Here is a 27,091-nt window from a genome sequence, read left to right on the forward strand (position 1 = left end):
TCCATAAATGAAATTCGAACATCAATTCTGAAAAACGTTTATTGTCGTCACACAGTTACCAACCACATCGTTTCTCTTCTCGTGTCGGATTTGGATACAAGTACGAATCACAAAAGACATTACAAACATCAAACTGAATCGTCACGCGTACTTATCCAAATCGCACTTCGTCCTTCTCGGTGGATCCTTGCTGGGAATCACTTTCACGTAGTAAATGCAAAAGTTCTTGTTCGGGTCCTCCGATCGGTCCCCATAGTTTTTGAAGTATCTGTCCGAGAGCTCGTCGAACGTTTGGAAAAGATACAGAACTGGGCCCCCACTTTCTGACAGGTCCCCATTATGATCCGTGTTGTGAGGGTCGAACATGAAGATCCTAAAAAACATGTTTCGATGATTCGATGATCAAATTCGTACGTGTTGTGCTGAGTTGTACTTGTTGTTGCTGAGTATAATCGAGTAGTAATAGTCGCAGTACTCAAGGACAAAGTACAGTTCCTTGGCCGCGTTGTCGAAGGTGGAGAACTGTTGCATGATGGGCGACAGCAACTTCTCGTCCATCGGATAGTTGCACATGGGCTTGAAGATCTTCAACTGCACCGACTCCTCGTTGATGAAGTGGTTCCTCAGTATGTTGGTCATGCCCAGCTTTGGGTTTTCGGGGGTGTACGTGTTGTACGAGGACACGTACACCTTGTCGCCCGACTCCATCACCAGATCCAAGAAATGGGCGTTCCAAGTCTCGATCGTGGTCAACTTCGAATAGACCAGAGCCATCACGCAGCAGCACATCTCCTGTTTACCCTTTCCGACGAACTGCTTGTCGTACATGGTCTTGAAACCGCGCAGAATCATTCCCGGAGGAACCGGATGATGCTTGCTCCTTCCTATCGCGTTGATTTCCTGCACACGTTTCGCCCTCAATTGATTTTCGGTCTGAAACAAACAAATAAATTACAGACTCCACCTAACTCATTACGCCAATCACCGTCATCACCATCTTCATCACGATGCTTAGATCCTTGTTCTTGGGACACGGCTTAGGTTTGTCCACCACCTTCTTCTGCGTCCTGCTCTTTCCTGCAATCACTTCAGCGATCGTAACCCTAAAGTAGCCGTCCACCTTTTCCATTTCCACAATTTGCCGAATGTGATCGGTGACCATCTCCACGTTGTGCACGAAATACATGACGTACGGAGAGCCACAGTAGCTCAAGGGTAAACCGGTGGGCCCTCTGGCCACGGGATCGTACAAGAATATTAACGGCCTTCCGCTGGTCGGATCCTGATCCTCCCAAACTGCAAACGTCAAACCTCCCACTTCAATGACACCGTGAGTGTTGGTTTTGAACAGAAACTGCAACGCCTCCCTCAGATTCAGAGTGCGGGAATCCGTGGAGTTGATTTGGCCCGCCATCGAGGGAAACTTGACCGACACCTGACATCTGTTCGAGCCAACTTTGAAAGTGGGTTTCACCTTTCTTATTTCCAAGGGACGGTTCGCGTCGAAAGCGGGATCGTCTTCGTTCCTGCTGAAATTGAACAGTTCATCTCCGATCGTCGAAATCTCCACGACAATAGGATACGTCCAGGTGAAGGCACTGTGCAACAGACTCATCGCCAGAGAAACGAACACAAAGGCCGCAGCTTTGAACGAACTGAACAGTTGATTGTCCAACGTGCCTCTTAGGATGTACTTCCCGGCAATGATCTTCTTCCAACCGCCCAGCGTGAGGTTTTGCGGGGCCTGTTTGCCCGGCTCTTTAACGGGTGCAGCCTTCTTCTCTTCCTCTTCGTCCACCTCGTGATCTTTGTTCTCTTTGCTTTGGTACTTGCGACACACCACCGCGTACAACTTGTAATAGTTGTTGCCCCATTCGTTCATGTTGCTCATAAACAACTCTCTCAGTTGGTCCAACGTTAAAAACCTGCAAGAGCATTGAGCATTGATCAGACGTTAAGGCTAAGGGAAGAACGAAGAAAACGCCTACCTTGTGACACACGGAGTTCCAAGTTTATCTTCTTTGCCATCCGGCCCTCTGTTGTTGGGATCGTACATGTAATAAACCATCTCTCCTTTGTACAACGCTACTGTAAGACCTGAAAAGCATCAAAATGTACCATCGGTTGCCACCCAATTTCAGTATGAATCGCACCGTTAGCCATTAACAAGCCACTCTGGAATGTTTTGAAGAACGACTCCAAAGCTTGTGGCAAGTTTACATTCATACGGTCTTCCCCTTCTAAGATCGCCTCCTCTTCCGGCGTCACCTTAGCATAAACGTTGCCGCTGTACTGCAAAGAGATATTCACGCTGATGTAGTTCTTAATTATCCTGAGCACCTTCGATATGTGATTGACACTAATGTCGGTACTGTCAGCAATTAATTTGATTTCTTGCTCGTTCATCGAAGTATTTGCTGCAAAAACCGTACAAAATTATTACTCGATCACATAATCACATAATTTTACAGACACCTTTTAAGTTGGTTTGCATTTGAAATCTGATTTTGCTCATCATTCTGTCACCATATTTCAAAATCCAATCCATAATTTCGGCGTCGAGTCTGTAAGGTGGATAAAGAGTAACGATCCCAACAAAAATGACACAACTACACAATGACTGTTGTCCTTTGTTGGCATCTGGGAAAATTTTATCCGTCATCGTTATTTTGCCTAGAAAACAAAATGAACACTCACGTACAATGTTAATAAGAAGTTGAGAGAAATAAATACCGGGAAGAATCCATTTTCCTTTGTCCATTTCAACGAATTTGAACCAATTTCCATCGTAGACCGTCTTTGGTTTGTCTCCACGTTCGGGACGATACTTTTGAGTCGGAGGTTTCACCTCCACGTTCACCTCGATTTTGTACAATTGAAAGTCGGTTTGAGGACGCACCAAGGGCGGATAGTTTTTGTAGATGAACGCGACCAAGTCCTGCACCAGCAAGAACCTGACGCAACAAGCTTTTCCGTACAGCATCACGTTGTCCTCCCAAAAAGTGGGCGGGTACTTGTGCACCGTTTTCCTCGGCCTCCTCGGCTTCCCGATGTCCCATTCTCTATCTCCGATGTTTTTGAAGAACGTCCTCACATTGAAATCCGTCACTTCTTCCTCCTCTTCGGGTTCTTCCTCTTCAGCGTCTCCGCCGCCCGTCCGCAACGTTTCGCCTTCCGAAACGCCTCCCGATCCCGGATCGTCCCAGTCCACTTTTCCAAACACTTCCCCTTTGTGGTCGCGTCCGTGCGGGTCGTACACGTAAAAAGCGCCTTTATCCCTGAAGATGGCAACGGTGTAGGGTTCGCTGACGAGGATTATCTCCATGTTGGGATCGTCCAAGCTAGGGTTCCTGCCGTACAATCTTGCCAAAGTTTCGATCAATTTATCTTCGACGTTACCTGAAATTATGCGCCGTACGTAAATAATGGAATGGAAGAAAATTGTGGAGATTTAAAAAAAGTATACATACCTTCGTCTATCAAAGAATATTCGAACGAAATCTTGTTGTAGCCGAGAACAAACTCCTTCTTCACGTTATCCAAAGTCGTCACGTCCTCCTTCTTCTCTTCCTCTTCCTCGTCTTCATCCATCAAACCCAAAGTTTCAGGCGATTCTTTCTTTTCCAACGACTGAACGTGCAATTCGTTCCCTAAATAACCAAAACTCATTTAATACATCGCTATTTAATCTGTCGCCACTTCTATACTGAACCTTTCTTGAGGGTAAAATCGATGTCCTCAACCTTCCACCTTTCCGCCTTTTTCAACTTGTTCACACCCAAGCCGGTCAAACACATTGCGATCATTTGTTTTCCCACATTCTCCTGTCCGAATTTAGGATACAAACAGCTCACCGACGCTCTGAGGATACAAACGTAGTCGGCCAGTTTGTCCGAAACAAACACAAAGTTGAAACGTTCCGGTCTCGCCACTTGATTCACAACTTCCACCACCTTAATTCCCAGATCGAAAATGTTAAATGACTGGTTCATGCTTGCTACAACAACGAACCGAACCGATTATTGGAGACCGTTGAGGAGGTCGGTCGTTCAACAACCGTACAATTGATGTTGGGTAGTACAGCCTCCGCCAATTCTTTAAAGTTGGTGGTCCTCATCAAGAAGGCGGTACCCTCTCTGGCCGCTTGCCCTTTCTCGTTGTTCCTGTGAGAATCGAAATAATAGTACTCACTCGGAGACGCCATCCAAATTCCAACCGATTTGCTGCCACCTGTGACGACGGCGTGAGTACCGGACCCGAGAAAAAACTGCTGGAAGCCCTGACACAGATCCGGCACTCCTTCTATCGAATTCATGGCGCCGCAAATGATCAGTTTAATATCCAATTGAATCTCTTTACTGTAGTCGGGGAACGGCACTTTAGGATACACCTCGTCCGCGCACAACATGTGCTCGTTGTTCTCCGGATCCACCTCCAAAATAGCTTTTCTCGACGTTTTGTAGTACTCGTTGCCAAAACGCAAGATCTACAACAATGACAACACTTAAATGGAAAGGGGAGAATGAGAGATGATTGTGTGCGGTACAGTGTTCAAGGTTTCGCTCGTCCAAGTCGAGAAATTGGGGAACAAAGTGGCGAAGAACAACGAAGTGCTGGCCATGGCGGTACACTGCAAACCCCAACCCGGATGTCCACGAAAAATATTCGCGTTTTGACTCAGACCGGCCCTCAGAATCCATCTGTTCTTCTTCAGTCCTTCGAAGCAGTGCCACGGAGCGGGAACGTCGGGAAAATCGCGTACTTGAACGCCCACCAATTTGAAATAGTCGTTCTTGTCACGGTTAGGCAGATTAGACGAATAGTGATTGCGCAGGTTCGTCACTCCACTGAACATCAGGACGCAGGAGGCGCCTCTTTGCGGCATCTGACCGAACTTGGGCAGTGCCATCACTTCACCGCGTTCATCACGTTCGTTGGGATCAAACATGAAGTACATGCTGGAATTAAGAGACAGTTGATGTGAAGATACGGTTGTGATTGTGAGCCACTACAAAAACAAAAAGTCTTACTCGTCCTCCTTCCAAACGGCCACCGTAACAGGTCCTTCGATCATGCCGCAGCTTTGGCTTTCGAAGAAGAACTCTAGAGCACGATACAGGTCCAAAACGTCGTACTCGACCGATTGTAATTGCCCGATACACTTCTGTTCAAAATCCACAACGTACTTGACGTTTAAAACCTCAACGGTCTTTGGAAAGTCCTCCAATTGCAAAGGGTATCCTTCTTTCTTCTTCGACCTAGCTTCTGAATAAATTATGTCTCCGTACTGATGAATTTCTACTAAAGTTCTAGAGGAATTTTACAAATAACTTAAGTGGACGATGGATGAATTGTTTGGTCTTACTGAGGGGTCCAATTTATGGCTTTCGATTGTCTTAAAGTGGCCAAACAAGCGATGACGTTGCCTATTGATTGTTTTCCGCCGTATTTTGTTGTCCTTTTGTCGGTTTGGAAGGTTAATCCTCGTAGAATCCATGCAGTGTTTGGGATAAGGTCTAAGGATCAATTTATAATTTTCATTAAAAACAATTCCCTTTTCTTACAGCAACAAAACAGCAGACACGTCACGATTGAATACACAAACTGCGAATTCAAATGACGAATGGGAAGAAGCAACGATTGATGTGTTAGTGTATTCAGCATGGCATGTACCTTCAAATTCATCTTACCTACATAACGAGAAACTGGTTTAGGTTTCAGCACTCTCTGCACTTTCAGCGGTAACTTTTCAGCTTCCTTCTCTTCCTGAACAATTTTTTCAATGTCCAAATCTGAAAATATAAATGTGTTAGACATATTTTCTCGATAGTACCATCGTGCATTACTTTTCAAATACGACGGTCTTTCCGCCACGTCGTTTATGTTGTTAGGATTTATTTCCAGGGCTGCCATTTTTTGTTTCTCCTTCAGCTCCACTTCTTTCGGATCCAATTCCGGTTCTGGTTCCTTTTTCTCCTCTAAACAAACAACAAGATGGTTAATTTTAAGGGAACAAGAATAATTGTTAAGCACTTGCCTAATCTCTTGCACTCTTTCATTTCCTGCGTGGCCTTCTCCACGACTTTTTCATATTCGTCCGGTTCTTGTCCGAGGTCGATGATTTTCTCGACCAAAACGGGCGTGATGGTGAAGGTGACGTGACCAAAGTCGGGTAGATTGTCCAAAATGTTTTTGGAAAACACCTTCATGGTGCCGCAGCGAGAAACGACGGCGAAGCCTTGTCCTCTCGGCCTCGTATGTATCATCCTGCCTTCGTAGTCATGATCGGTAGGGTCGAACAGAAAATACACGGAGTGTTTGTATATCGCCAAACTTTTGCCTTCGAACGTCAAAACTCCGATGGTGTATTTGCTGAAAAAGTCCTTCACCGTCTCCAGCATCATCTCCTCCTTGCTGCAAGATACGATTTCGGCCGTGATTGTGTCGCCCACACAATATTTCATTAGATATTTTTTGTAGTCGTGGAAGAAGATCTGCAGCAGTTTGGTAAAGTCCAGAATCAGATTTTCGCACAATTGGTGCTCCTTGTTCAACTTCTTTATGCTGAACTCGTACAATTTGTTGCCCGCCTCCAAGAACGACGTCACCAACTGGCGGGTCCATTCAAACGGATACGGCGTCCGACGAGTGTAACCGCAGAACACCACGCAATTGGCCAGATCTGAAATGGAACAAAGTTAGTCAATCAAAATGGTTATAGTAGACAGAGAGTCGTCGTTGCCTTGCAGTCCTGCATTCTTTCCAAACTTCTTGTTCTCCTGACTGTAGTCGGCTACAATAACTCCCGGTTCGTGCAAATTACCGAAGAATTTGAACGGTCCCCATCCTTTCGGAATTTTGCTGTGTGGAACCGGAATGGTTTTAGCACCCGGTGGAGGAGTAACTTTGGGTTCAGGTTTGGGCGGCTTCTTTCTGAGAAACGGAGGAATCCACTTTCTGGTTACCTCGGGACGTGGCGCCTCGTACTTGGGCGGCGGCGGCTTCTTCTTCCTTTGGTCTGGAGGTACCCACTTGTGGGTGGTTGGCACTGGTATCATAATTTCGATTTTCTTCCGGGGTTCCTTGGGTCGCAACTCCGGCGGGATCCACGGTTTGGTCTTCGGGGTCGGCACTTTGTACTCGAAGCGTTTCATCGCCAACTAACAAATAAACAGCATTATTTTATCAGAAACCGCCGAAACTGGCGAAAATTTTACCTTTCTGCCTTTAATTCTGAGACGTTCGCTTCGGGTGCGATGGACTTTGGGCGTTTTGGGTGTCTCTTCGGCCGGTGAGCCCCGTTTTCCCTTTTGCGGAGTCGATTTGCTCTTATCGCTAGATTTGGACTTGTCCCCCGATTTGGTCGGCGTCGCCGGCTGACTGCGTCCCTTCGGGGAGGCACCGGCCGGCTGTTTGTCCGCCGTTTTTGTTCTGCAATCGTTTTGTGTGAGAGTACCAGAGAGGAAGAGATGTGAATGTTGAGCATACTTACACTGGGTTTTTGTCGGTTTTTTGCGATTTGTTCATGATCGAAACTGTAATTTTGAAATGACTGCCTCAAACGTGTTTGAAGTTTATTCTGCGCTCAAAACATACATCACTTTTGTTTATTTGTCATTTAATTAATTGGTCGCCAATCAATCATTTGTTCACTTTGACGTATCAATTTGATTTAGACAGTCACAATAAAAATTACTTTCTACCTAAAATTACCGTATATAATCATGAGGAAGGCACAGAAAAAGTACAAAATCAAATGCAAAGTTGTGGAGAGGAAACCGGCGGCACCCGATCCGGTGAAGAAGTTGCGAAAAGAAAAGGAACCGACCCCAGAATTGCCCAAAACTCCACCGGAATGTCCGAAAGTCATCATAAATCCCAGTCTGAGGTAATTCGAACGACACCTCCCGCCCTCAATTGAAAACTACTCCGTCTTTTAGTCGTAGGAAAAAATTAAGCGAAAAGCCTTCAACAGAACCGACCAACATATGCTGCGACGGAAGACAACTCACCAAATACGTGAACCCGAAAGCGGTGAAACCGAAACCGATAACCCTTCCGACCAAGTACAAGCGAATCATCAAAATATGCGCGAAGAAGGAGATGGACCTTCAAAAGGGGAAAGGGAAGGCATTGAAGACCCCGAAAAAAATCGTTCTGCCTCAGAAACCGTCCGTGGAAGTAGGAGAGGGTGGCAAAGTGTCTTTGAAGAAAGCCACTCCAACGGCCAGCATGCTGGTACCACCTACCGACAGCGAACTGGAACGGAACAAGCCCAAGACTGGAATCAAATTGAACCAAGTCTCATACATGGAAGAGGAACCGCTTGAAAGAACCCTGTTCCAATATTCCAGTTTCGATCTGGTCGAACGAGGACACGTCCGACCCATTGAAAAACAGTCTGCCCTCTATTCCTTTTATAATAACCGTTTCAACCTTTTAATTTTCATATTTTTAGCTACGTAAAACTGGAGAAGACCTACTTAAAAGATGAATCCGTACTGAAAAGCGGTTTATTGGAAAAAGAAGACAAGCACCAGATAAAAAAGGACTTGAAGTCGGTGCGCCATCAGATGGAAAAAATACGTGAAGACAAGTTTGGAACTTCTATCGCACAAAACACGTACGAGATGAACACCACAATTCTAATGGAAGATTCCGATAAAACGGGCGACGGCTCGACGAAACGAAAGAGCAAACAAGACGAGTCAACTTTTGGCGACACCATGTTCAAGTCCGATTACAATCCGGGAATCTCTCGTGAGGAGTACAAGTGGTACCAAAACAGAAGGGACGGAGGATTGGACGAGACCATCACCAGTTACAAGGAACCTAAGCAAGGAGAAAGGGAACAATTGGATGACTCTTTGATACACTACAAGAAGAGGAATTATGAACCACGTAAGTGTTAAACAAAGTCAGTTCGATGTGATTCAATTCAATTGTTTTGCAGCTAGAAAATTAGTCGAAGAACGAATAACGAGAATCACCGACCTCACCATGCAAGACACAGGATTGTGGGACACCAAATTGATTCACGGTAATCCTTCGTAAAACATTATTGCGTCGTTCTTACAAAAAAAATGTTATCTAGATGAATCCACTAAACCGTGGAGTCACCACCAGATCTCAGACAAGATCGAAGAAGAAGACGAAGAGGTGGCGGAAATTTTGGAGGCCTCCGAAGCTACTAAACAAAAGTCGCAGACCGAACCAGACAAAAGCAAATCTAAAGTGGCGGAAGACGGTGACCAGGCCGAAGAAGACGGGATGGACGAGGAAGAACGGAAGATCTTCCAACTGGGAGTGGCCGGAGAAGGGGGCGGCGAAGGAGACGAGGCTCGGCTAAAGGACGAACAAATAATCGAGTCCTATCTGACGAAACAGTTTCGAAAGAAAGTGTCGCAGCATTCTGTGGCCACTTCGTACAATGCCCGAGACACTTACGTGTGCCCTCAAATCATGATGACCGACTCGGAGATTTTGGCCGGCGAACATCTGATGGAGGACAAACTGACGCAGAAATTCATGAGCAGGGACGACGAGAAACCGACGCCCAGGAAGTTCCACAGAGGCACGTTGGAGAGCCACTCGTTCACGGACTTGCAACAGACCTACATCAAGGACTTTTATTTCGGTTCGACTGCCGGTTCCATGCACAAAAGTACAATTCCTCTTCACCACTTCGACCCCCACTAATAAAATGTTTTCCAGGCGACCCCAACTTGAGCGTGGACGGGAAACAGGGCATCTGCATTCCGGTGACGGCATATTGCTTCGCCTTCTTGAAACATCCCGTCCATTGGCAGACCGAAGACGTTGACGAGGTCATGATTACCGGTACCAACTTGTACTTGAGCAGTTTAAGGACGTTTCGTATCCAGGATCGGAGAGAACTGACCTATCAGGAATTGGATCGCTTCTGTGTCTTCGGTATCTCTATAAACCCTCATTCTCACCACACACAAAAAAAGCTGCAAGGTGCTCTTTCGTATTTTTCAGACAGGAAAAAGATTAGGTTCATTGTTGACGAACCAGGTTTGTCCGGCTTCATATTTTCTAAGGACAAGCGCATCTACAACCTGACGAAAGCTTTGAAGATATTTTTCGCCAGAGATACTGCTTGCATTTTTATTTCCAACGACGTGCACATCGCCATTTGGAAGGACAAGTACTATTATCTGTTCGACGGCGTTCACAGAACAAAGGACATGTACATTTCGGAAAGTGGCGTCGCCAACGTATGCAACTTCTACGACATCGAAGGCATCGTCACCATTCTCCTTCAAAGGCAACGAAACGAGACGCGTCTCCCAAAATCCATTTTCTAAAGTTGTTCCTTTCAGATCCGGTTACGGTGACTGGCCCTTCGTCCTTCACAGCATACGAGTGATAAAAGTGCTGGACAAACACACAGACGACTCGAAATTCGTTGACGAATTGAATTTCAACGAAGAACGCGACAATTACAACATAGTGAGCAGTGAAATGGCAGTTCTGCGTGGATCGTACCATTTGGGCGACTTGTGCTTCAAGTTCATGAGGAACAAACAAGCCATACCCGCTTGTTGTATGGCACTGGTACGTAACACTCTCTTCGAGGAATTCGACGTCGCATATATATCTGCTTTCAGATATATTCACGACTGACACCGGCTTCGGCGTGGACGAGAATAACGATGGACAAGATCCTGACGCTCGGTTCGAGAATCGCTTACGAGTGTCTGCGATGCGACCAAAGCGATAACGTCACGTTGCAATTGGTTCCGGCTTTTCTCGCCATCGGTCCATACATCGTCGAGATTTACATACACGAGAATTTGTTCTGCGACAGCGTCTACAAACGTTGCAAATGCATGCTTCAGTTTGCCATGGAGGAGTTCTTCGAAAACAGCACCAACGGTCTGATCAACATCCAGAACAGCATGATGGCCATATTTAAACAGAGGAGCCAGTACTTTTTGTACGACCCGTACGGACGTAACAAACTGGGTGGGTGGCATAGTTTTGACTCGTTGTTGTTGTTGTTGTTGTTGTTGTTGTTGTTGTTGTTGTGAGTAAGTAGACGATGGAAACTTGCAGGTACTGTTTGTCGCGATGGAGCTGCCGCCATCTCTATGCACTCGACCGTCACTTCGTTAGTAAACCTGATTCTGGCAAACCATGAAATTACGAAAGAAGTGGTGTTCCACATTCACGGTCTGAAAGTTTGTAAGATCATACGGGACCCGAGCAAATCGGATCAGTATCCGAAAAACATCAGGATGAACGACATCACGATCGACGCATTCAAAGGAAGAATGTCTTTGAGTGATAAGAAGGCGGTGAAGAAGCGCAGAGTGGCATTGGATTTTTCGAGACTCGCCACGCAGTCACCTTTTGCCTTCGGCGAGGAGTATTTAGAATTTATCATCAATATCATTCATCCAACTCACTCCAAAATTCTTCGATTCATTTCAGAGAGTCCCTGTTCCAGATCGGCCAAGGAGTGGAGAGCTTCATGCAAAACGAGATGCCCCGAATTCCGGACAGGATTCCGGTCAAACCGTTCGCAGAGGAACCGTGTAACGTGGTAGTACCAGAAGTGGACTTGAACAAGGCCATAGATCTAGATTCACCAGCCCTTTCCGAGACTCAAGTTCCCGCCAAACAACCAGACGAAGATCACATTGAGGAGCAGGAGGAACAGGAATTGGAGTTCATGGATCTGTGCTCGTTCGATTTAACGATGGACGAGTTGGTGTTGGAACCGTCGTTTGAACATGAAGCACCCGAAGGATTTACGTATACATCGAGGAAAGAGATGGACGACGAACTGCTCAAGCAACAAATGTTGGAGATGCAAGGATTAGCGACCAAGAAACGATCGATCCTGAGTCAAGTGAGCGATTCCTCAGCCATGTCCGACTACATTTCGAAGATGAAGAACCTGTGCAAAGGTCCAAAGTACACTTTCGACGGCTATTCCATCATAGAGGAAGGTGAAGACTACGAATTCGAAGGAGAAGGTGGTGAAGGAGGTGTCGGCGTTCCAGACGATGAATTTTTCTACACTCAAGCCACTCTGACGCAGGTGAACACCACTTCTCTGGAGGTCGCCTACATTGGACGCATGTCTGAGATGGTAAACAAATATAATGTTGAGTGTTCGCTGTGAACAACTAAAGCATACATCGTCTCTCCCATTACCGACAGATGAACACAGATATAACTTCGTTTCCGACGACGATGACAAAGTTGTATCCGACTTTTATAAGACACAGAATCGAAGGTAGGAGACCGCAGAAACCTATTTGTGTCGGCCCATTGAAACAAGACCAGCCAGAATATCTGTCGCAACAATTGGAGCTGGAGAAGTTGACGAATTTCGTCGACGCTCCAGACGGTTCGCAACTACTGAAGGGCACCAAAAACATTGCCGACTTTAACAAAGAAGTAAATAGGTGTGGCTACAATTTCAACGGTTACATATTGTTGTGCGTGTTGTGATTTCAGGTGGAGTTTGCGGCTCCATTTATGTGTATCATGGCCGCTCCGGTCGCGAGAAAATATACTTTAGGTACTTGGTCTAAAGAAATTATCGATTACATTTTGGAATGCGGAAGTGAATTGTATCAAAATTCCCCGGTGCGATACGACCAGGTTTAAAAGTCATCACACTCCTCCACATACTCTGTGTAAAATGTCTCGTTTATTCTCTCGACAGGTTACCAAAATGGACATACCAAGGATCAGTTTAGGTTCAACCGATTTCCGCGTGTCCGTCCAATACATTTTCGACAGTTACATGAAACCCAAAATGGTGGAACTGGCAATCACCAAGGTACTATTCTCGCAGTTCACCATGGGTATTTTGGTGACTCCCACGTACGCGTGCACGATCCTATACAAGAACTTTCTGTTCTACCTCTTCGACCCGTTCGCCAACAACACGGTGGGCTTGAGCGAAGGATCGGGAGGCGAAGGCACAGCTTGCATGTCGCGTTTCACCAACATCGCCGACTTGGTGAGAAGGATCATGTACAACAAGCGCAAGAGGGAACTGGGCGAGAACGTGGAGTACTGTCGTTTCGTGCTGAGTGCCGTCGACGTGAGGAGCATTCCGCAGGTGTCCAAAGACGACGACAAGTACAAACAAAAGGGCGAAGACGGAGACGGAGACGAAGATGTCGGGGACGAGGAGAAGGCGAAAGAAGAACAACGAATGGTCGAGGAAGCCATGATGGAAGAAGGCGAAGACGAAAAACCTAAAGAAGAACCGAAACAAATCATATTGCCAGGGTATATTTGCTCTACCATAATAATAATAATAATAATAATAATAATGATTAAATCTTTCTTCGTTCAGGTATCAGTACAAGAAAGGCCTACTCGTTATAGAAGGCAGTTCGGTGCTGGAAGGACGAAGCGACATCACGCCGGAGATTAAGAACGATCATTTCATTTGTCTGTGCGCCTGTTTGGCTGCTCTGATGTGTCCGATTCCCAAATGGCACACCAAGAAAGTCGATCAAGTCATCGAGAACGGCAATCACATTTATCGTCATGCCGACGACGTCACCATTTCCAGCAGACGGTTCATAAAAAACATTTTAATCGGAGACAAATTCTTCGATGTGGTGATAAAACGGTTCGTCACGGATTCGTCGGCGATGAACGCGAACATAAAAGAGGGCATGAGAATCTTGTTCTCTTGGAAAATGTGCTGCTTCCTGGTTCAGTTTTCGTGCGCGTGTTACGCCGTTTACAAGAGCAACGACGACGTCTATCACATGTTCGATCCTTACGGACCGGTCAACTTCAAACACAAGAAAGAGAAATACATGGCCGGTTGGGTGAGATGCAAAAACTTGGACAAGTTGCAAAAACGAATGGGACGAATGATACGTGTGCAAAAGGTCGGCAATTTTCAGTTTTACACGTTCGAGATTACCTCAATTAAAAAGGCGTCGAAAGATCTGACGCTGTCGCACAGATTGCACTGCGTTTGTGTCGACGACAGGAGGAAAAAGAAGGACGAACTCGAGAAATTTGGTCAGTATAGATATAAATCGGTTAAGTCTGTTTAACATTGAATTTACGATTATGTTCAGGCAAACCGTTCAACGAGGATCCGGAATGGCTTCTGGTCGATCCCATTCCGTGGTCAAGGAAAACGAAGTACTCGGCTTATGGTAGAGTGCGAGGGTGCGAAGATAACATGTGGAACAACTGGGACATCGAGTATCCAAACGATTTGTACTCCATGATTGCTCAAGTTACCCAATTCGATGAGTTGATACCTTCGGAACGAAGGGGAAAAGGGACCATCTTCATTCTTGTGCGTGTTGATATATGACTTGAACTCGAAACAATAATTAAATTTGTAACTCCTCAGGTTGTTTGTTTGGGAATGTTGGAGATCTACGAGTTGTCCGAGTGGAGTCCCGCTGTCTTAAACTCTGTGATGATGAACGGTGACACGTACTTTTTCGAGTGCATCAAGGACAAAGACGAAGACGACTACGAGTTGAGCATGGAGGATCTAAATGAGAACGCCCAAATTTTCCCCTATCAATTTAACGTCACCCTCAAACCAGTTTCTGAAGGCTCGTTCTTCGTCGTTCGTGATACCCGATTCAATTTATACAAAGGCCTCAAGTACGTACTCTACTAATATCTGTTGTTTTTTATTTATATTTTATTTTTAACTTTTTTTCCAGACACTTTTTCGCCGATTTAACTAAAAGATATGGCATCATTTACAGTTCAGGTTTGGACGGTTGTTCAAGAAAATACGTAGCATTTGGAAGAACGAAACCGAGGGAATACTTTGTGTTTGATTGCGACACACGTGATGCACCAATGTTCAACAAAAACCTGGGCAAACCTTTTATTCTGCGAATGACAACTCTCAACAGATTGGTGCACGTTCTCACGTTGACGTTACGAGGCGGAAACTTTTACATTTTCGATGTTACCATCAAAGATTTACAGCCGGTTGAATAAATAAAACAATTTTCCTATAATTTCGGAATTATTATAGTTGTATTATTTACAAATCAACAGATATCATATATCACAATACACGTACGACGTACAGCCTTTCAAAATCGGTAAATAAATCTAATATAAACACCTTATCAATCAATCATATAATACATGAATAGATTATAATTATAATAATAATAATAATAATAATAATAATAATAATAATAATAATACATTTACAAGTTTCTGAGCATGAAACAACAAGTTTTTCTCTAATACTAAGGGAAATATCACAATTCGAACGAGAAGAGTCCGTAAACTACCGGAAATACATTTACAAAAAGCCTATCCATGCTAGAATCAATCAGTCGAAAGAACTTTATTTGGTGTAGATTATTCATTAATTTAGTGACTTTTCGGACAAAACTTGTTTGATCGTATTGATCAAGGGGAACTTTTTCATCGTTGATTTACCAACCGATGCGCACATGCCTTTATGATCGTCCGTGTTCATCGAATAAACCATCGCCCCACCATAATGATTATCCCTGATGAATTCCGCCTGAAAAGACATATATAATTGAAATATTATTTTACTTCTCAGTGAACTGAATGAACGATTCGAACCTTGTAAGATAAACTTTGTTCGTCGTCGAATGAAATCCATTCTAAATATTTGGACGCGTACGGACTTTTAGTGTCCATATCGAAAATGGGTGAGATGTGGTTCAGAGTAAGAAACACGCACACCTGTCCGTAGTCTATGAAACCGTTCGAGCCCAGTTTTCCGTAGCCGGATGCGGGAGCAAACAAACCGTTATTCCGGGGATTCATCAATCTATAAACGAACGAATTATTAATTACACAACGCAATGTGTGATATGGTTAGGTTACTTGAAACTGTGCCCATAAGTTGGCAAACCCACAACAATCTTATTCCTGTCCATTCCTTTGTAATTCCAATAGTTGACAGTGTAATTCATGTTCAGGGTAGCGAATATGAATATATCTTGCGAGTTCCCGTACAAGGGCGAGTTCAAACCGGTAAATGGCGTGTATTTCGTATAGAAATGATAGTCGTACGACATCAAATTTACATAATCCACGTAACTGCAACAAAATTGAATTAGAACAAGCCTCGGACGTGAGTTTCACTCGTTCTCTCACTCGTTCATGTACATGACATCGTAGGCGGTGTCGACGATCGGAACGGGGGCAGCGACTGCAACCGTCAACAAATACGGTTTGTTTTGTCTGTTGATCGACGCGCGAAATTCCTCCAAAAGTTGCGTGAAATGCATGCGTTGTTTTCGGTCTTCGTTGGGATATTCCCAGTCCAAATCTATGCCATCGATGCGATAGTTTCTGATGCAATTCATCACCGATTTGATGAACGTTTTCCTGTTGCCGTGATTCGTTACCATCGTGCCGAAGCCTGAGGTGTTACCCGCGCCTCCGACGGACAGTAACACTTTCAATTTTGGATTTATCAGTTTCAACGCCGCAATTCTTCTGATCGTCGCTGTCTGTGCGTCACTGATGTACAGGGTGTTGTTCAGGACGGACACAAAAGCGAGATTGATATGCGTACATAGGAATGGGTCGACGTTTTCGCTTTTCAAAGGATTAACTTCTTTGTTGGGGAAATTGTAGTAGCAAACCAATTTATAGTCGTGCGTAGTTTCACTGTGGTTTTTGCTGCCCGCAAACGATATCTGATTTGTTTCATTGTATGTTTGGCTGTTGTAAATTATGGCACGTTTAATGGCGAGTTCAGACACTTCTAAAACATGATGATAATGATGATGATGATGATTATGATTAATGTAAAGTAATCTTGAATTTGAATTGAATTGAATTGAATTGAATTGAATACCTGACGTCCTGGTGATTGGGAAAACTGTTTTCTCATAGACGCCAAACAGGGTCATGTAACTGACACAGAAAATTACAACGGGTAAAATGAGCACTGCGAACAATATCAGAGTGCTCTTGTCTCGTATCCAAGAGGTTCTAAAAATCGAATGTTTTTTGTATTTATTTAGTTTGAGAGGAGAAACGAACTTGCCTGTTGTTGCCGTTGGTGAGCAAAACATATCTGGAATGATCTTCCGCGTACATGTTTCTTGTTTGAAGCTTGTTATTGTCATAAATGTGTAAAGGAAATAATGTTTTCTTGTCTCATGTTTATTTACACAAACCAATGAAATGTCAAGTGTCAACTGTCAATTATAGGAATCTTATTGGATTGAGTATAGTGTCATCTATCGGATGATAGATGAACTATTACAGTTAGTATAGTCTATGATCCTACGAAATAATTTGGATTAGTAAAAAATATTTTAAAAAATGGTATGGAAATAAGATTAAGAAGTATTTGTATTTTGTTACAGATAATTTTATTAATAAATCATTACAAAACATCATTCATCCTGTAAAATTGTCATAAATATTACAATAAATAGATTAGGTCTTACGATCTAAATTGGACAAGGCACTGAACTGCTCGAAATTGAGAAAACTAAACCACGGGAAAAAGGAGGAAAGGAGGAAAGGAGGAAAGGAAGGAGGGAAGGAAGAAAAAACAATTGTACATGCTACTATAAACACCCTGTAAAAGAGTAATAAATAATGTATGAGCCTACAAAAAACTAAGGGCAAAAAAATTGGGGGAGTTGAAGGCAACTTGTAAGGCACATAAGGTCAATAAGAACGAACCAACGTGTAGGATGCGGCCCCAACACCAAACCCTGCTGCATCTGGTCGGTTCGATTTTATCCTTTTCGCCTACCAATCTGGCCTGGACAATCACAACTTAACATCTAAACGCTATGTACACAATATGTAATAATAGAAATGGCCTAACATTGTTGTAATTGTTGTTGTCGTCTTTCTAAGTGTTTCTTAGTTGTTGTTGTTGTTGTTGTTGTTGTTGCTGTTGTTTTGTTGACTGAAAATTGAGCAAATCGAACAAAATAAAAATATTATATAATCAATCAGTCGCGTCGCATCCATCGATTTTATCACACGCGACGTGTGAACATTATTTATCACATTAAAACAAAACGCCTACTCAGTCGTGGCGCAAGTTGCGCCTCAGAAATATAAATTTCGGGGGCGAGAAAATAATAATAATAATAAAAAAAAAAAAAAAAATGAAAAAAAGGAACTAAACGAAAATCGACGACGGTGTCGGTGGTTAGTTTTCACCGTTTGCCGCCGCTGCCGCCGCCGCCGCCGCCACCTTCTTTTATATCTGCCGATGAGAAAAAGCCTAAATTTTTCAGGGTGTTGGTGACGCGTGCCACCAACGGTTCTTTGAATTTCCATATCGTCGTGTCCATTACGCTCGTCTTTCTGAATTCTTCGCAACTCTTCTTCAAAGTTTTTACGCAATCTGCTCTGTAGTGGTGCAGCTGCGCGTCCGTCGTGTCGATCGGATACGACGTGCAGCCGGAGCCCAAACAGGAGAGCGGGAAGTGGTTGTGTAGGGTGAGTACTTTTTCGGTGTTGTGGAAACACTTGACGTACTGACCGGGTTTCGTGAAGTTTTTCGCTCTGTAAACGTGCTGCAACATGTGCATGTATCTGGGGATCTCCTTGAACCATCCGTGATTGTGCAGCAGGTCGTCCAAGAAGTAGACGTTGCGGACGTTGTAACTGGCTCGTTCCTCTTTGTTGATTTTCAAGGCCTTGGGCAAGATTTTGTCCATCAGTTCCTTCCACGTCGTGCCCTCGATGGGCATTATGACTTCGTCTATGTCCAGCAGTGCGATGTACTTGTACTTGTACATGTGCTTGTACAAACAGTCGTTGTAGGGGATCAGTTCGTTTTGCCTTTTGTGGTTGGTTTTCTTGGTGAGATACAGATGTTGGAAACTGGGGATGTTGGGCTGTCCGCCGGCCAGATTGATGGGCGTCACGTGGATCTTGCCCTCGTTCTGATAATACTTGAGCACCTTGGAAATGTTCGGATGCACCTGCAGTTCGTAGAAGAATATCTTGTCCGCGCCCAACAGGTTCAGCAGCTCGATCCACTCGACCAGTCGCACGCTCAGATCCTCGTGCAAAAAGTCGAGGCCTTTCACGCAGACGGCAAAGTCCTTTTTCACTTCCGGCTTCTCGTAAATGACGCGCAAGTTGTTGGTCGCGTTGTCACATTGTTTCTCGACCAGCGAAATGCTCTCGGGCACTTTGTCCCTGTACTTTTGCGGGAGCACGCAGGCGATGAGGTACGGCTGATAAATGCCGTTCTTGTAGTTGCCCCATTTCTTGTACCAGATGTATTTGTATTCGAAACTCTTGGTGATGACCGGTTCCTTTTTCCCCTCGAACCACAGCTGGCAGTAGGTTATTACGGTAGGTTCGATTTTGTCGATCATGCCCAAGATGCGGACGGTCGGTCCCAGTCGGTTGTTGGCTCGTTTGTCCAAATAGGCGCCGTACAACTGGAACGTTCCTGAAACGAAACGTTCGCAATGAATACACACATGTGTGTGTTTGGGGGAGAAGAGGAGCAGCAGCAGCAGTAGTGATAATTACCGTTGGTCGTTCTCAAGGTTTGCCAGTAGAGATTGTTGAATTCCAACTCGAACAAACTGGGGAAGCGGGCGCAAGTGTTGTTGAAACCCATCGGTTTGTTCTTGTTCTTGTTCCAGTAGGCGATGGGCAGGTTGGGCACTCGATTCTGGATGTCCTCCACGATTTTGTCTTCGGACATTGACGGACTCTTGTCCACGAACGGCTCCAAGTCTGGAATTACGAATGTGTAATAATATAAATGGTGAAATGGTGAAGTGGTTACCTAAAATGCTCTCGGTGGTGGAGTCGGCGTGCCTCGTCAACGGGTCGAGTCGCTTCTGCAGCAACAACCTACTGTTCAGGTGGGGCACGGGAACGTCCAGGCTGATCGACCGGAACTGGTAGAACGTGTAGACGACGAGGATCCAGAGTATCCCGAAGGTGAGCACCTTCGTCACGAACCTGCCTCCGACGTTCGGTTTGCAGTTGAAGCACGACATGTTGCGGAATCTGACAAAATAAACGAGTGATCAGCGAGAGTGTCGAACTACTGCCAAACTGGTAATTAGTTTTTTAATTGGCCGCGTCTTATTGTCGGAGAACAATTCAAGGCTTCAGAGGCTCTCCTCCGTGTTTGTCGATTTGTGAACGTGTGTGAGTTTCCAAGAAAGTAAAATCGACGTGTGAAAGTCCATTATTTACGATATTCACCGTCGCATCGATAATGCGTATTGTCTTCCTTGAAACAATCGAAACGGAAGTGAAAAATGCTTTTTTCCTCCTCTTCGATGTTATGTGGTTAATTATGTTTTTCAGTTGGCGAAATAACCTTGGCAAGGCCGTAATTTGACCTGTGATGCTCTCTCGTCGTTGCATTGGTACGTTAAAGTGGGAAAACGGAAGTAAACACCGTGCATAATGTATAATGTACGAAAATTGTCGCGTTTAAAACGGGGAATGGAAAAAATATGGTAAATTCGTGGGTATTCGTGCGTCAATGTGGCGATGCGTCAGACGGCGATTCCTGTGAATGAATCCGCGACCACTTTTTAACATTTCAAGGCCAAACATTAAGATTTAATTGGTTAATAAAATAAAATACGATGATTTTATCAGCGAAAAGATGTGTTGACGTTTTCTTCGTCGAAATTAAGTCCAAGTGAGTGGATTATTTCACAATTGACTCTTAATCTTTATGGTGGCTTCGTCTTATCTGGTTTCATGCGACACCGTAGTGTCGTAGGAAGCGGAGTTGAAGAAGAGAGGAAAACAATTGATAGTTTTGGACATTGTCTCGATTTCCGGCGACCTTCAGCCGTCCACAGCTCAGACTTCCGTTGCTGTTGCTGAAATAACAATGATCGACTCGACCCTTGGTCAGGTCACGTGATCAGTTATATAATAAAAAAGAGTCTATTTGAAAGGACGAGCGGAGCGGAGATTAGACGAGACGGGAGAAAGGTGGGCTGCAAATTGTATAACAACGCATTTCGGATGGTGCTGATGGTTATGATGATCGTTTGAATGCATCGCGACCAGTTGTGAAATCTGCGCTTTACAATATGCCATCAACTCCATCGACTGACCCACATTCTCCATCTCTGTTTCATTTGCAAAATATCACCGAGATTACTTCATTCATTTTTAGAGGCGCATATTAATTAAAGTGGATGATGTTCAAGATGTTGCGGGACGGTTGGAACATCGACCTCGATTCGTTTTTTATGAAAAACAGAGGAATAGTGGGAGAAAGATAATGGTGATAATAAAGAGGGCAACGGCGGGTTTTGAAATTTTTGTTCATTCTAATCGTCGTTTGCGACACACTCGATTATTGTGCACATTAAAGCGATGATTTTACACAAGTTGAGTGTGTACGTGTGGGTCATTGAATTAATAAATAAACGATGACACGTTAATTGTGGTTATCGGTGCATTCGTTTCGAAAACATCTGTCAACATTTGGCAAGTACGAAGAGATTTGGACGACGAGGAAAGTGAGTGATTAAATTTATGAAATCCGAACGACATCTGCTCTCTTTCGGTTCTTGACTAGAGAAACTTTATTACTCATCTGCGATGTGAAAAATGAAAGAATTGATTGGAGGAACGAGGGAGGATTGGGCAACGAGTTGACTAATTCCTGCGAGTCGGTCGGTTATTAAAACAAATTAAAATTGTGTGGCTGCTTCAAATAATTATAAGAGAAAACCGTTTCGGAATGTGAGGAAATTTCACATAATTGCCACATCACACTAATATCAATAATCACTGTTTAGTCTTCCTTTAAGTTGGCGATCGTTGCAGTAAGAACTGAGTGACATTGGAGAGGACGAAAGTAGGTTTTGGCAGAGATTAGACGATGAACGACGGTTCATTAAGTTGTTAGTCGTAGCGGTAAAGTCGGAATCGGGATTTTCGAGTAAAAATTTTCAATAATACCGTTAAACGGCCGTTCGTCGTCCCCGCTAATTTAATTACACTATCTAATCTCCGGTCTGAACAAAGCAGAGTTTGCGGTACGTTTCGGCATTGTGGGTCTCTGGAGCAAACGCAGAGTGCAATTGGCAATTAAGCAGATCCAATTGGGACAGGAGAGGTCCGAGTGGAGAGTCCGTTAGATGGATTTGCATATATTCAAATGCGGCGGCGGTTCAACATTCTTTTCGGTGTTACATAAAGCGTGACCTGACAGCTCCTCTGAGATGACACCCGACATAGGAAGGAGGAAATCAAATGTTGTTCCATTCCGGTTTGCATAAATCAAAGTGAAAGCCTAATAAGCCACGAATATTTGAATAATTAACTTTTTTAGAAAATGCAAATTCTAAGTGGAACGCAGTACGTTAAGGAAACTATTAAGGAAAAAACAATGTAACGAATGGTGATAAAAGACTGCATAAATCATATTAATTAGGAGGCGATAAGGATTATTGGAATCGGTGCAACGCAAGTAAAAAGCGGTGTTGGCAACAGCAACAACAACAGCAACAGCAGCAGAGAGAACGAGTGTGGAGTCTTCGGGCGCAAATTGACATTGCACCATGGAATGGTCGTGTTCTGACGCCCATTTCACCAACGCAGAACTTGACACTCTTTGGTCTCATTCTCATTCTCCTTTTGCCGCTGCTCACCTCACCACACTTACTTCTGCATTCTGCTAATCCAGTTTGTTTCAACACACCGTTTTACACGAGTACTCCCCATAACTGCGATAACAACCATCACTATGCAAACATTTCCCCTATTTACATTTCCCAATAACTCCTCTTTTTATCTTTTTACATTTACATATCTTCAATAAACAGATAACCCAAATACTTCAAAGCACACGAGTGTCTTCGATTGTTTGAAAAGTTGCATCGAATGGGGAGAAGGTTTCAAAGGACGGTCGTGACAAAAGTTTCAATTTCCGACAGAGGATTGCGACAGGCGACGAGGCCGAACATGACATGAACACAATACTCGTAAACTTACCCGAATTATCGTTCGCCGAATTAATATGTCGTTCTTTGTTGTTTGTTTGTTTGTTACATTAAAAGGAAAGTTTTACAAAAATCGTGTCTTTACATTCGACTGCCGATTACCTCATTCCCAACTTTACATAAATAATATTCGGTGAGAACGATTATCATAAATTCAAGTTAAAAACATTGAAGATGTTTAATTGAAGGTTAATTAATTAAAAGTACCTAATTGACGAAGAGTAAACAGACTTAGTTGCACGTCAAAGGAAACAGCAGCACCGATGAGTCGATAGATAAATAAAAATAAACAGTGTTCGACCTCCAAATTAACTGCTCCTCAATCAACAATCTGACAATTGCTCATCCTTCATTTATTTATTTACTCATTTTCCTTAACGATAATGATAAAATAATGTTCAGTGTTCGTCTTGAAGGCCATCACACCAATTCCATTTGCACACAATATTACATTACTTTTATTATTAACATTGTTGTGTCAGATTGGTTTTCTTCAATTTGAATGGCCCATAAAGGTTATCAATCAGTCCATTTCTATTTTCAGTCCCGTTTATCAATCTTGAATTAAAGTAAAACAAAAGAGGCCACAACAAGACGGGACAAGACGACTTTCACGTTCGTTCAACATTCTTTCTAGTTGAAAAACATAAAAACAAAACTGGTAACAACATTGACATTATTGCTGAGACAATTGCCGATCGTCCCTGTTTTACCGCAGCTTAATTTGCTTAACGTACCAATAAACCAATAAACCTTGGCTCAATCGCATTTTTATTGGCCACTCCCCCTGTTGCCCCTATCCAGTTTCATCGCGACAACTAACGATACAAAACGACACGCAATTAGTTTGAAAATAACAAAATCATCCGTAACAGTCGGCAATTTGAATAAATTACCGATCAGTTAGGCAGTTGAGTACAGTTAGTTTAATAACTCCTGTTTTCGTGGGAACCTCTCTGATCTTATGATTGGCAACTCCATTAACTATTACCCATTCCCGTTTCTCCTTCCTTTTTCTCTTCTTCGCTCTTCACTCGACCGTTATTACCCAATAATAATGATGACACGTGTTTAATAACAATTATTGCTACACTGGCAAACAATTAAATACTTATTTGACCAATCAATCAATCAATCACCCATTTTCTAACGGATTCCACAACATTCGTTGCTAATAACGATTTGTGTCCCAATTTTCTCACTCCAAATTGCCAAATGGCTCCGTTTAGATAAAAGAAACAAAAAATGAATGGAAGGAAAAGAGTGTTTAACGTGGATCTGCGGTTATTAACATATTAGACGATGGATGTAGGAATTAGTTTTTTTGTTTATTCTCGGTTACAGTTATGCGTATTTGACCTCGAGGCAACTTCAAATTCCGCATCTACACCACATATTTCCATCGGTTGATCAGAACATCAGAAGAGCGATGTGACTTTTACTTTCTTCTTCGAATCTCCGCTTTGGTCTCTGCCCAATATCGCCTCCCTATTGTTGGACCGATTTATTGGTGCATCGCATTCAAAGTGGAACGAGTGGGATGCAACGTTTGACCTTTGCTGCGAGAGGAGAGGGCAATTGCGAGAAGATCGTGTCGAGCAGTCGTAAAAAAATCGAAAATGTCATCGCTGCACAGAACCCACACAAGCAAAACTCTCACTTTCTACATTAACCGTGCTGTGCAACTATTTCTTCCTTCTTATCCCAACGAAACGATGATGTTGATGACGAAACTTTCATTTCTTCAAAATCAATTTAAGTAAGTGAACCAGTTACAAATGTCAAGGACAATTGTCCGCCAAAAATACACATTCGATTATTCACTACATCAAATATTATCGGTCCGATTACGAAATTATTCATCTGCGTTGTTCTTCATTAAAGCGAACACGGAAACGGTAACCGATTCGGTCAATTTTATAGTTTGTCGCCGCAGTTGCGATCTCGTCCTTGAACGGAACAAGCCGCTCAACATTTTCCTTCGGGCGGTTCAAACGCCGCAGCGATGCTGATGCCGATGAACTATCCACCATCTCTTCTCTTCTTTCCCTTTGCCTTCCTCCAATCACCCTCTTGATCCCCTCGAGGGGAAAAAACAATCGATTGAAGTGAATGAATTGGGTCGAACTCTCCGACTCATTCGATGCTAATGATTTTTTTTCGTAGATACACCCAACGTCTGAAATAGCGGAAAGTGTAAACATACTTGTACGTGTTCGTACGATAAATAAAAAAATTAAAAGGTTGGTTCTCGACCTTGATCCACATAGGGGCACCGCTCAAACAGCATTTTTCTCGCCCAAAATGTGGAAATATGCACAGCAACAGTGAACCGTGATAAGCCAATTAAGGTTAATGTAGATGCGGTGTGGGCAACTCTCGAATCCTTCAAACACTATTTGAATATTTAATAATCATCCGTCCTTCCACCTTCAATCCGTTCCAACACGAACGAATCGTTTCTCACAAAAATCAATAATCCAAAAGTGTTCAATTCGTAAAGTTAGATCGATGTAACCGTGTTAGAAATGGAACACACACTACTCAATAGTTACCTAAAAAACTCCTCAAGAAGGAAATGTATAATGCCTTAATACAATCGAAACATGTTTCGGATTTCAACGCAACGTTCAACAGGAAATATTCGATTGAAGATTCCACACAGATTGTTCAACGAAACGGAGATCGTTGAATCGTTCACACCTTTTTAATGTTTTATTAGCACATTTGCATATTTAGAAATGAACCTAACCGGTTCATCCCTTTACAATCGACGACAACTTTGCAACAATAGCCCACAAGCAATTAGTTTAATTGTCCGAAATAAAAGCTCAGTCAAATCTTGTTCATTAACTTATTCATAAATTCTACAGAAAGATGATGTATATGCAAAAGTATTATCTGTTTTGTGGGTCGGTTAAACCCGAATTGTCGACACTCAATTGCATCATCGGACGAATGAAAATTCCATGCATTTCATTTGGGACGGCGACGATGAGACCAGATGCAAAACGCAACACAAAACGACCGGATGCAGTCTGCCACAGCCAGTTTTACATACACTTCGTGCACATTCTATTTCGGGATTGCCACTTGAAAAACTAATCCGTCCTATCAACAGATTCCATCTATTTGGTCCGGTTCGGTTTCAGATCTGGGTTAAACGAATCGCGTTGCTATTGTAATAAAATCTGTTGCGCCGCTTTCAAACCATTCAATACAAAAACGTTCATTTTTCACACTCCCAATAAATGTGCAATTTATTCATTTTTCAATGTCACAAAACCGTCGTCAATGTTGTTAAGCTTCACTCTACTCGAACCACTCGAACCACTCGAACCACTCTCCTCAATAAATCCATCCGTCAACACTCCGCTCGTCCCATCAATATAAACAAATCCACACATATTTGTGGTGACCGAGAGAGTTAAAAATAGAAAGAAACACGCCAAACAGACACGAACAAACGTTTTTTACCTTTTTCTTGTTGATATTGTACGCTTCTCTTCTTCACGGCCGTCTTCTCAAAGAACTTCCATCGAGACACGGGCACCGGAGATCTAACTGAAACGTCCGCACAACCGACAAACGATAGATCCGATTGAAAACATTAAGGAGACACGATTTTAGCGGTTAACTTTCGCGCGTTGTCGTGCCGCGATCCTCTGTTCGCGACTCGCCGCGACGGACTGACGCGGCCGCCGCGGGTGCGCCAACGTGTGTTGACCACTTTCAAGAACTTGCAGAAACACTACGGTCGCACATTGCCCGCCCGGAATTTTCACACGCTGCATCCGAACTTCTCTCAACGATTTCTCTTCTTTTTATTACTGCTCCTTAATTAATGATCCAACGTTACTCTGCTTAATCAATATCAATGCAAACACGATAAATTTAAGAAAAATAATTAAAACAATATGTGACGGGCAATCACAACAGAACCTAATACAAATTTGACCCGTCAATTGTGATTGTCCGACTCATTTCTGCTACCTGTTTAGCCTTTATCGAAATAATGCTTTTTCTACTCATAGATAAGAAAGAAATTCCTTTTATACTACACTGTCAAGGAACCACAAAATAACCATTCGCAACAGCAAAAACATACTAGAATA

At 43.4% G+C, this 27,091-nt stretch overlaps 4 protein-coding genes across 6 annotated transcripts; 1 reads left to right on the forward strand and 3 right to left on the reverse strand.

Annotated features, from left to right (window-relative positions):
• Nucleotides 1–21: 21 nt before the first annotated feature.
• On the reverse strand, nt 22–7,592 carry LOC109608087 (uncharacterized). Of its 2 annotated transcripts, XM_049969010.1 has the most exons (19): nt 7,493–7,592; nt 7,218–7,431; nt 6,743–7,160; nt 6,038–6,682; nt 5,847–5,978; nt 5,691–5,792; nt 5,366–5,516; nt 5,031–5,309; nt 4,547–4,958; nt 4,063–4,486; nt 3,713–3,997; nt 3,471–3,650; nt 2,734–3,399; nt 2,476–2,673; nt 2,154–2,417; nt 1,989–2,097; nt 995–1,925; nt 434–933; nt 22–373 (listed from the first exon to the last, which is right to left on the reverse strand). In XM_049969010.1, exons 1-19 carry the CDS (start codon nt 7,525–7,527, stop codon nt 142–144), a joined length of 6,177 nt encoding a protein of 2,058 aa, XP_049824967.1. In that variant the 5' UTR covers nt 7,528–7,592; the 3' UTR covers nt 22–141. The 2 variants fall into 2 exon arrangements, with proteins under 2 accessions (XP_049824967.1, XP_049824968.1); XM_049969011.1 differs by lacking the exons at nt 22–373; nt 434–933 and having other exon boundaries at nt 1,108–1,296; nt 1,475–1,925.
• Nucleotides 7,593–7,685: 93 nt separating this feature from the next.
• Nucleotides 7,686–14,996, forward strand: LOC109608023 (uncharacterized). The gene is made up of 18 exons (XM_049968474.1): nt 7,686–7,888; nt 7,941–8,399; nt 8,459–8,901; nt 8,954–9,040; nt 9,095–9,664; nt 9,715–9,933; nt 10,003–10,291; nt 10,347–10,581; nt 10,635–10,992; nt 11,083–11,395; nt 11,461–12,124; nt 12,196–12,435; nt 12,496–12,642; nt 12,707–13,281; nt 13,349–14,034; nt 14,094–14,320; nt 14,378–14,640; nt 14,703–14,996. The coding sequence occupies exons 1-18, from the start codon at nt 7,725–7,727 to the stop codon at nt 14,986–14,988; spliced, it is 6,225 nt and encodes a 2,074-aa protein (XP_049824431.1). The 5' UTR covers nt 7,686–7,724; the 3' UTR covers nt 14,989–14,996.
• Nucleotides 14,997–15,121: 125 nt separating this feature from the next.
• Nucleotides 15,122–17,217, reverse strand: LOC109608024 (chitinase-3-like protein 2). 2 transcript variants are annotated; one of them, XM_020024469.2, is made up of 6 exons: nt 17,039–17,217; nt 16,847–16,983; nt 16,138–16,753; nt 15,865–16,080; nt 15,598–15,808; nt 15,122–15,532 (listed from the first exon to the last, which is right to left on the reverse strand). In XM_020024469.2, the coding sequence occupies exons 1-6, from the start codon at nt 17,089–17,091 to the stop codon at nt 15,371–15,373; spliced, it is 1,395 nt and encodes a 464-aa protein (XP_019880028.2). In that variant the 5' UTR covers nt 17,092–17,217; the 3' UTR covers nt 15,122–15,370. The 2 variants fall into 2 exon arrangements, with proteins under 2 accessions (XP_019880028.2, XP_019880027.2); XM_020024468.2 differs by having other exon boundaries at nt 16,847–17,163.
• Nucleotides 17,218–17,346: 129 nt separating this feature from the next.
• Nucleotides 17,347–26,677, reverse strand: LOC109607025 (uncharacterized). The gene is made up of 4 exons (XM_049968696.1): nt 26,454–26,677; nt 19,775–20,001; nt 19,513–19,722; nt 17,347–19,429 (listed from the first exon to the last, which is right to left on the reverse strand). The coding sequence occupies exons 2-4, from the start codon at nt 19,989–19,991 to the stop codon at nt 18,177–18,179; spliced, it is 1,680 nt and encodes a 559-aa protein (XP_049824653.1). The 5' UTR covers nt 19,992–20,001; nt 26,454–26,677; the 3' UTR covers nt 17,347–18,176.
• Nucleotides 26,678–27,091: the final 414 nt, after the last annotated feature.

Source organism: Aethina tumida, chromosome 6 (genome assembly GCF_024364675.1).
Source record: "Aethina tumida isolate Nest 87 chromosome 6, icAetTumi1.1, whole genome shotgun sequence".
In the NCBI taxonomy this organism is placed as follows: domain Eukaryota; kingdom Metazoa; phylum Arthropoda; class Insecta; order Coleoptera; family Nitidulidae; genus Aethina; species Aethina tumida.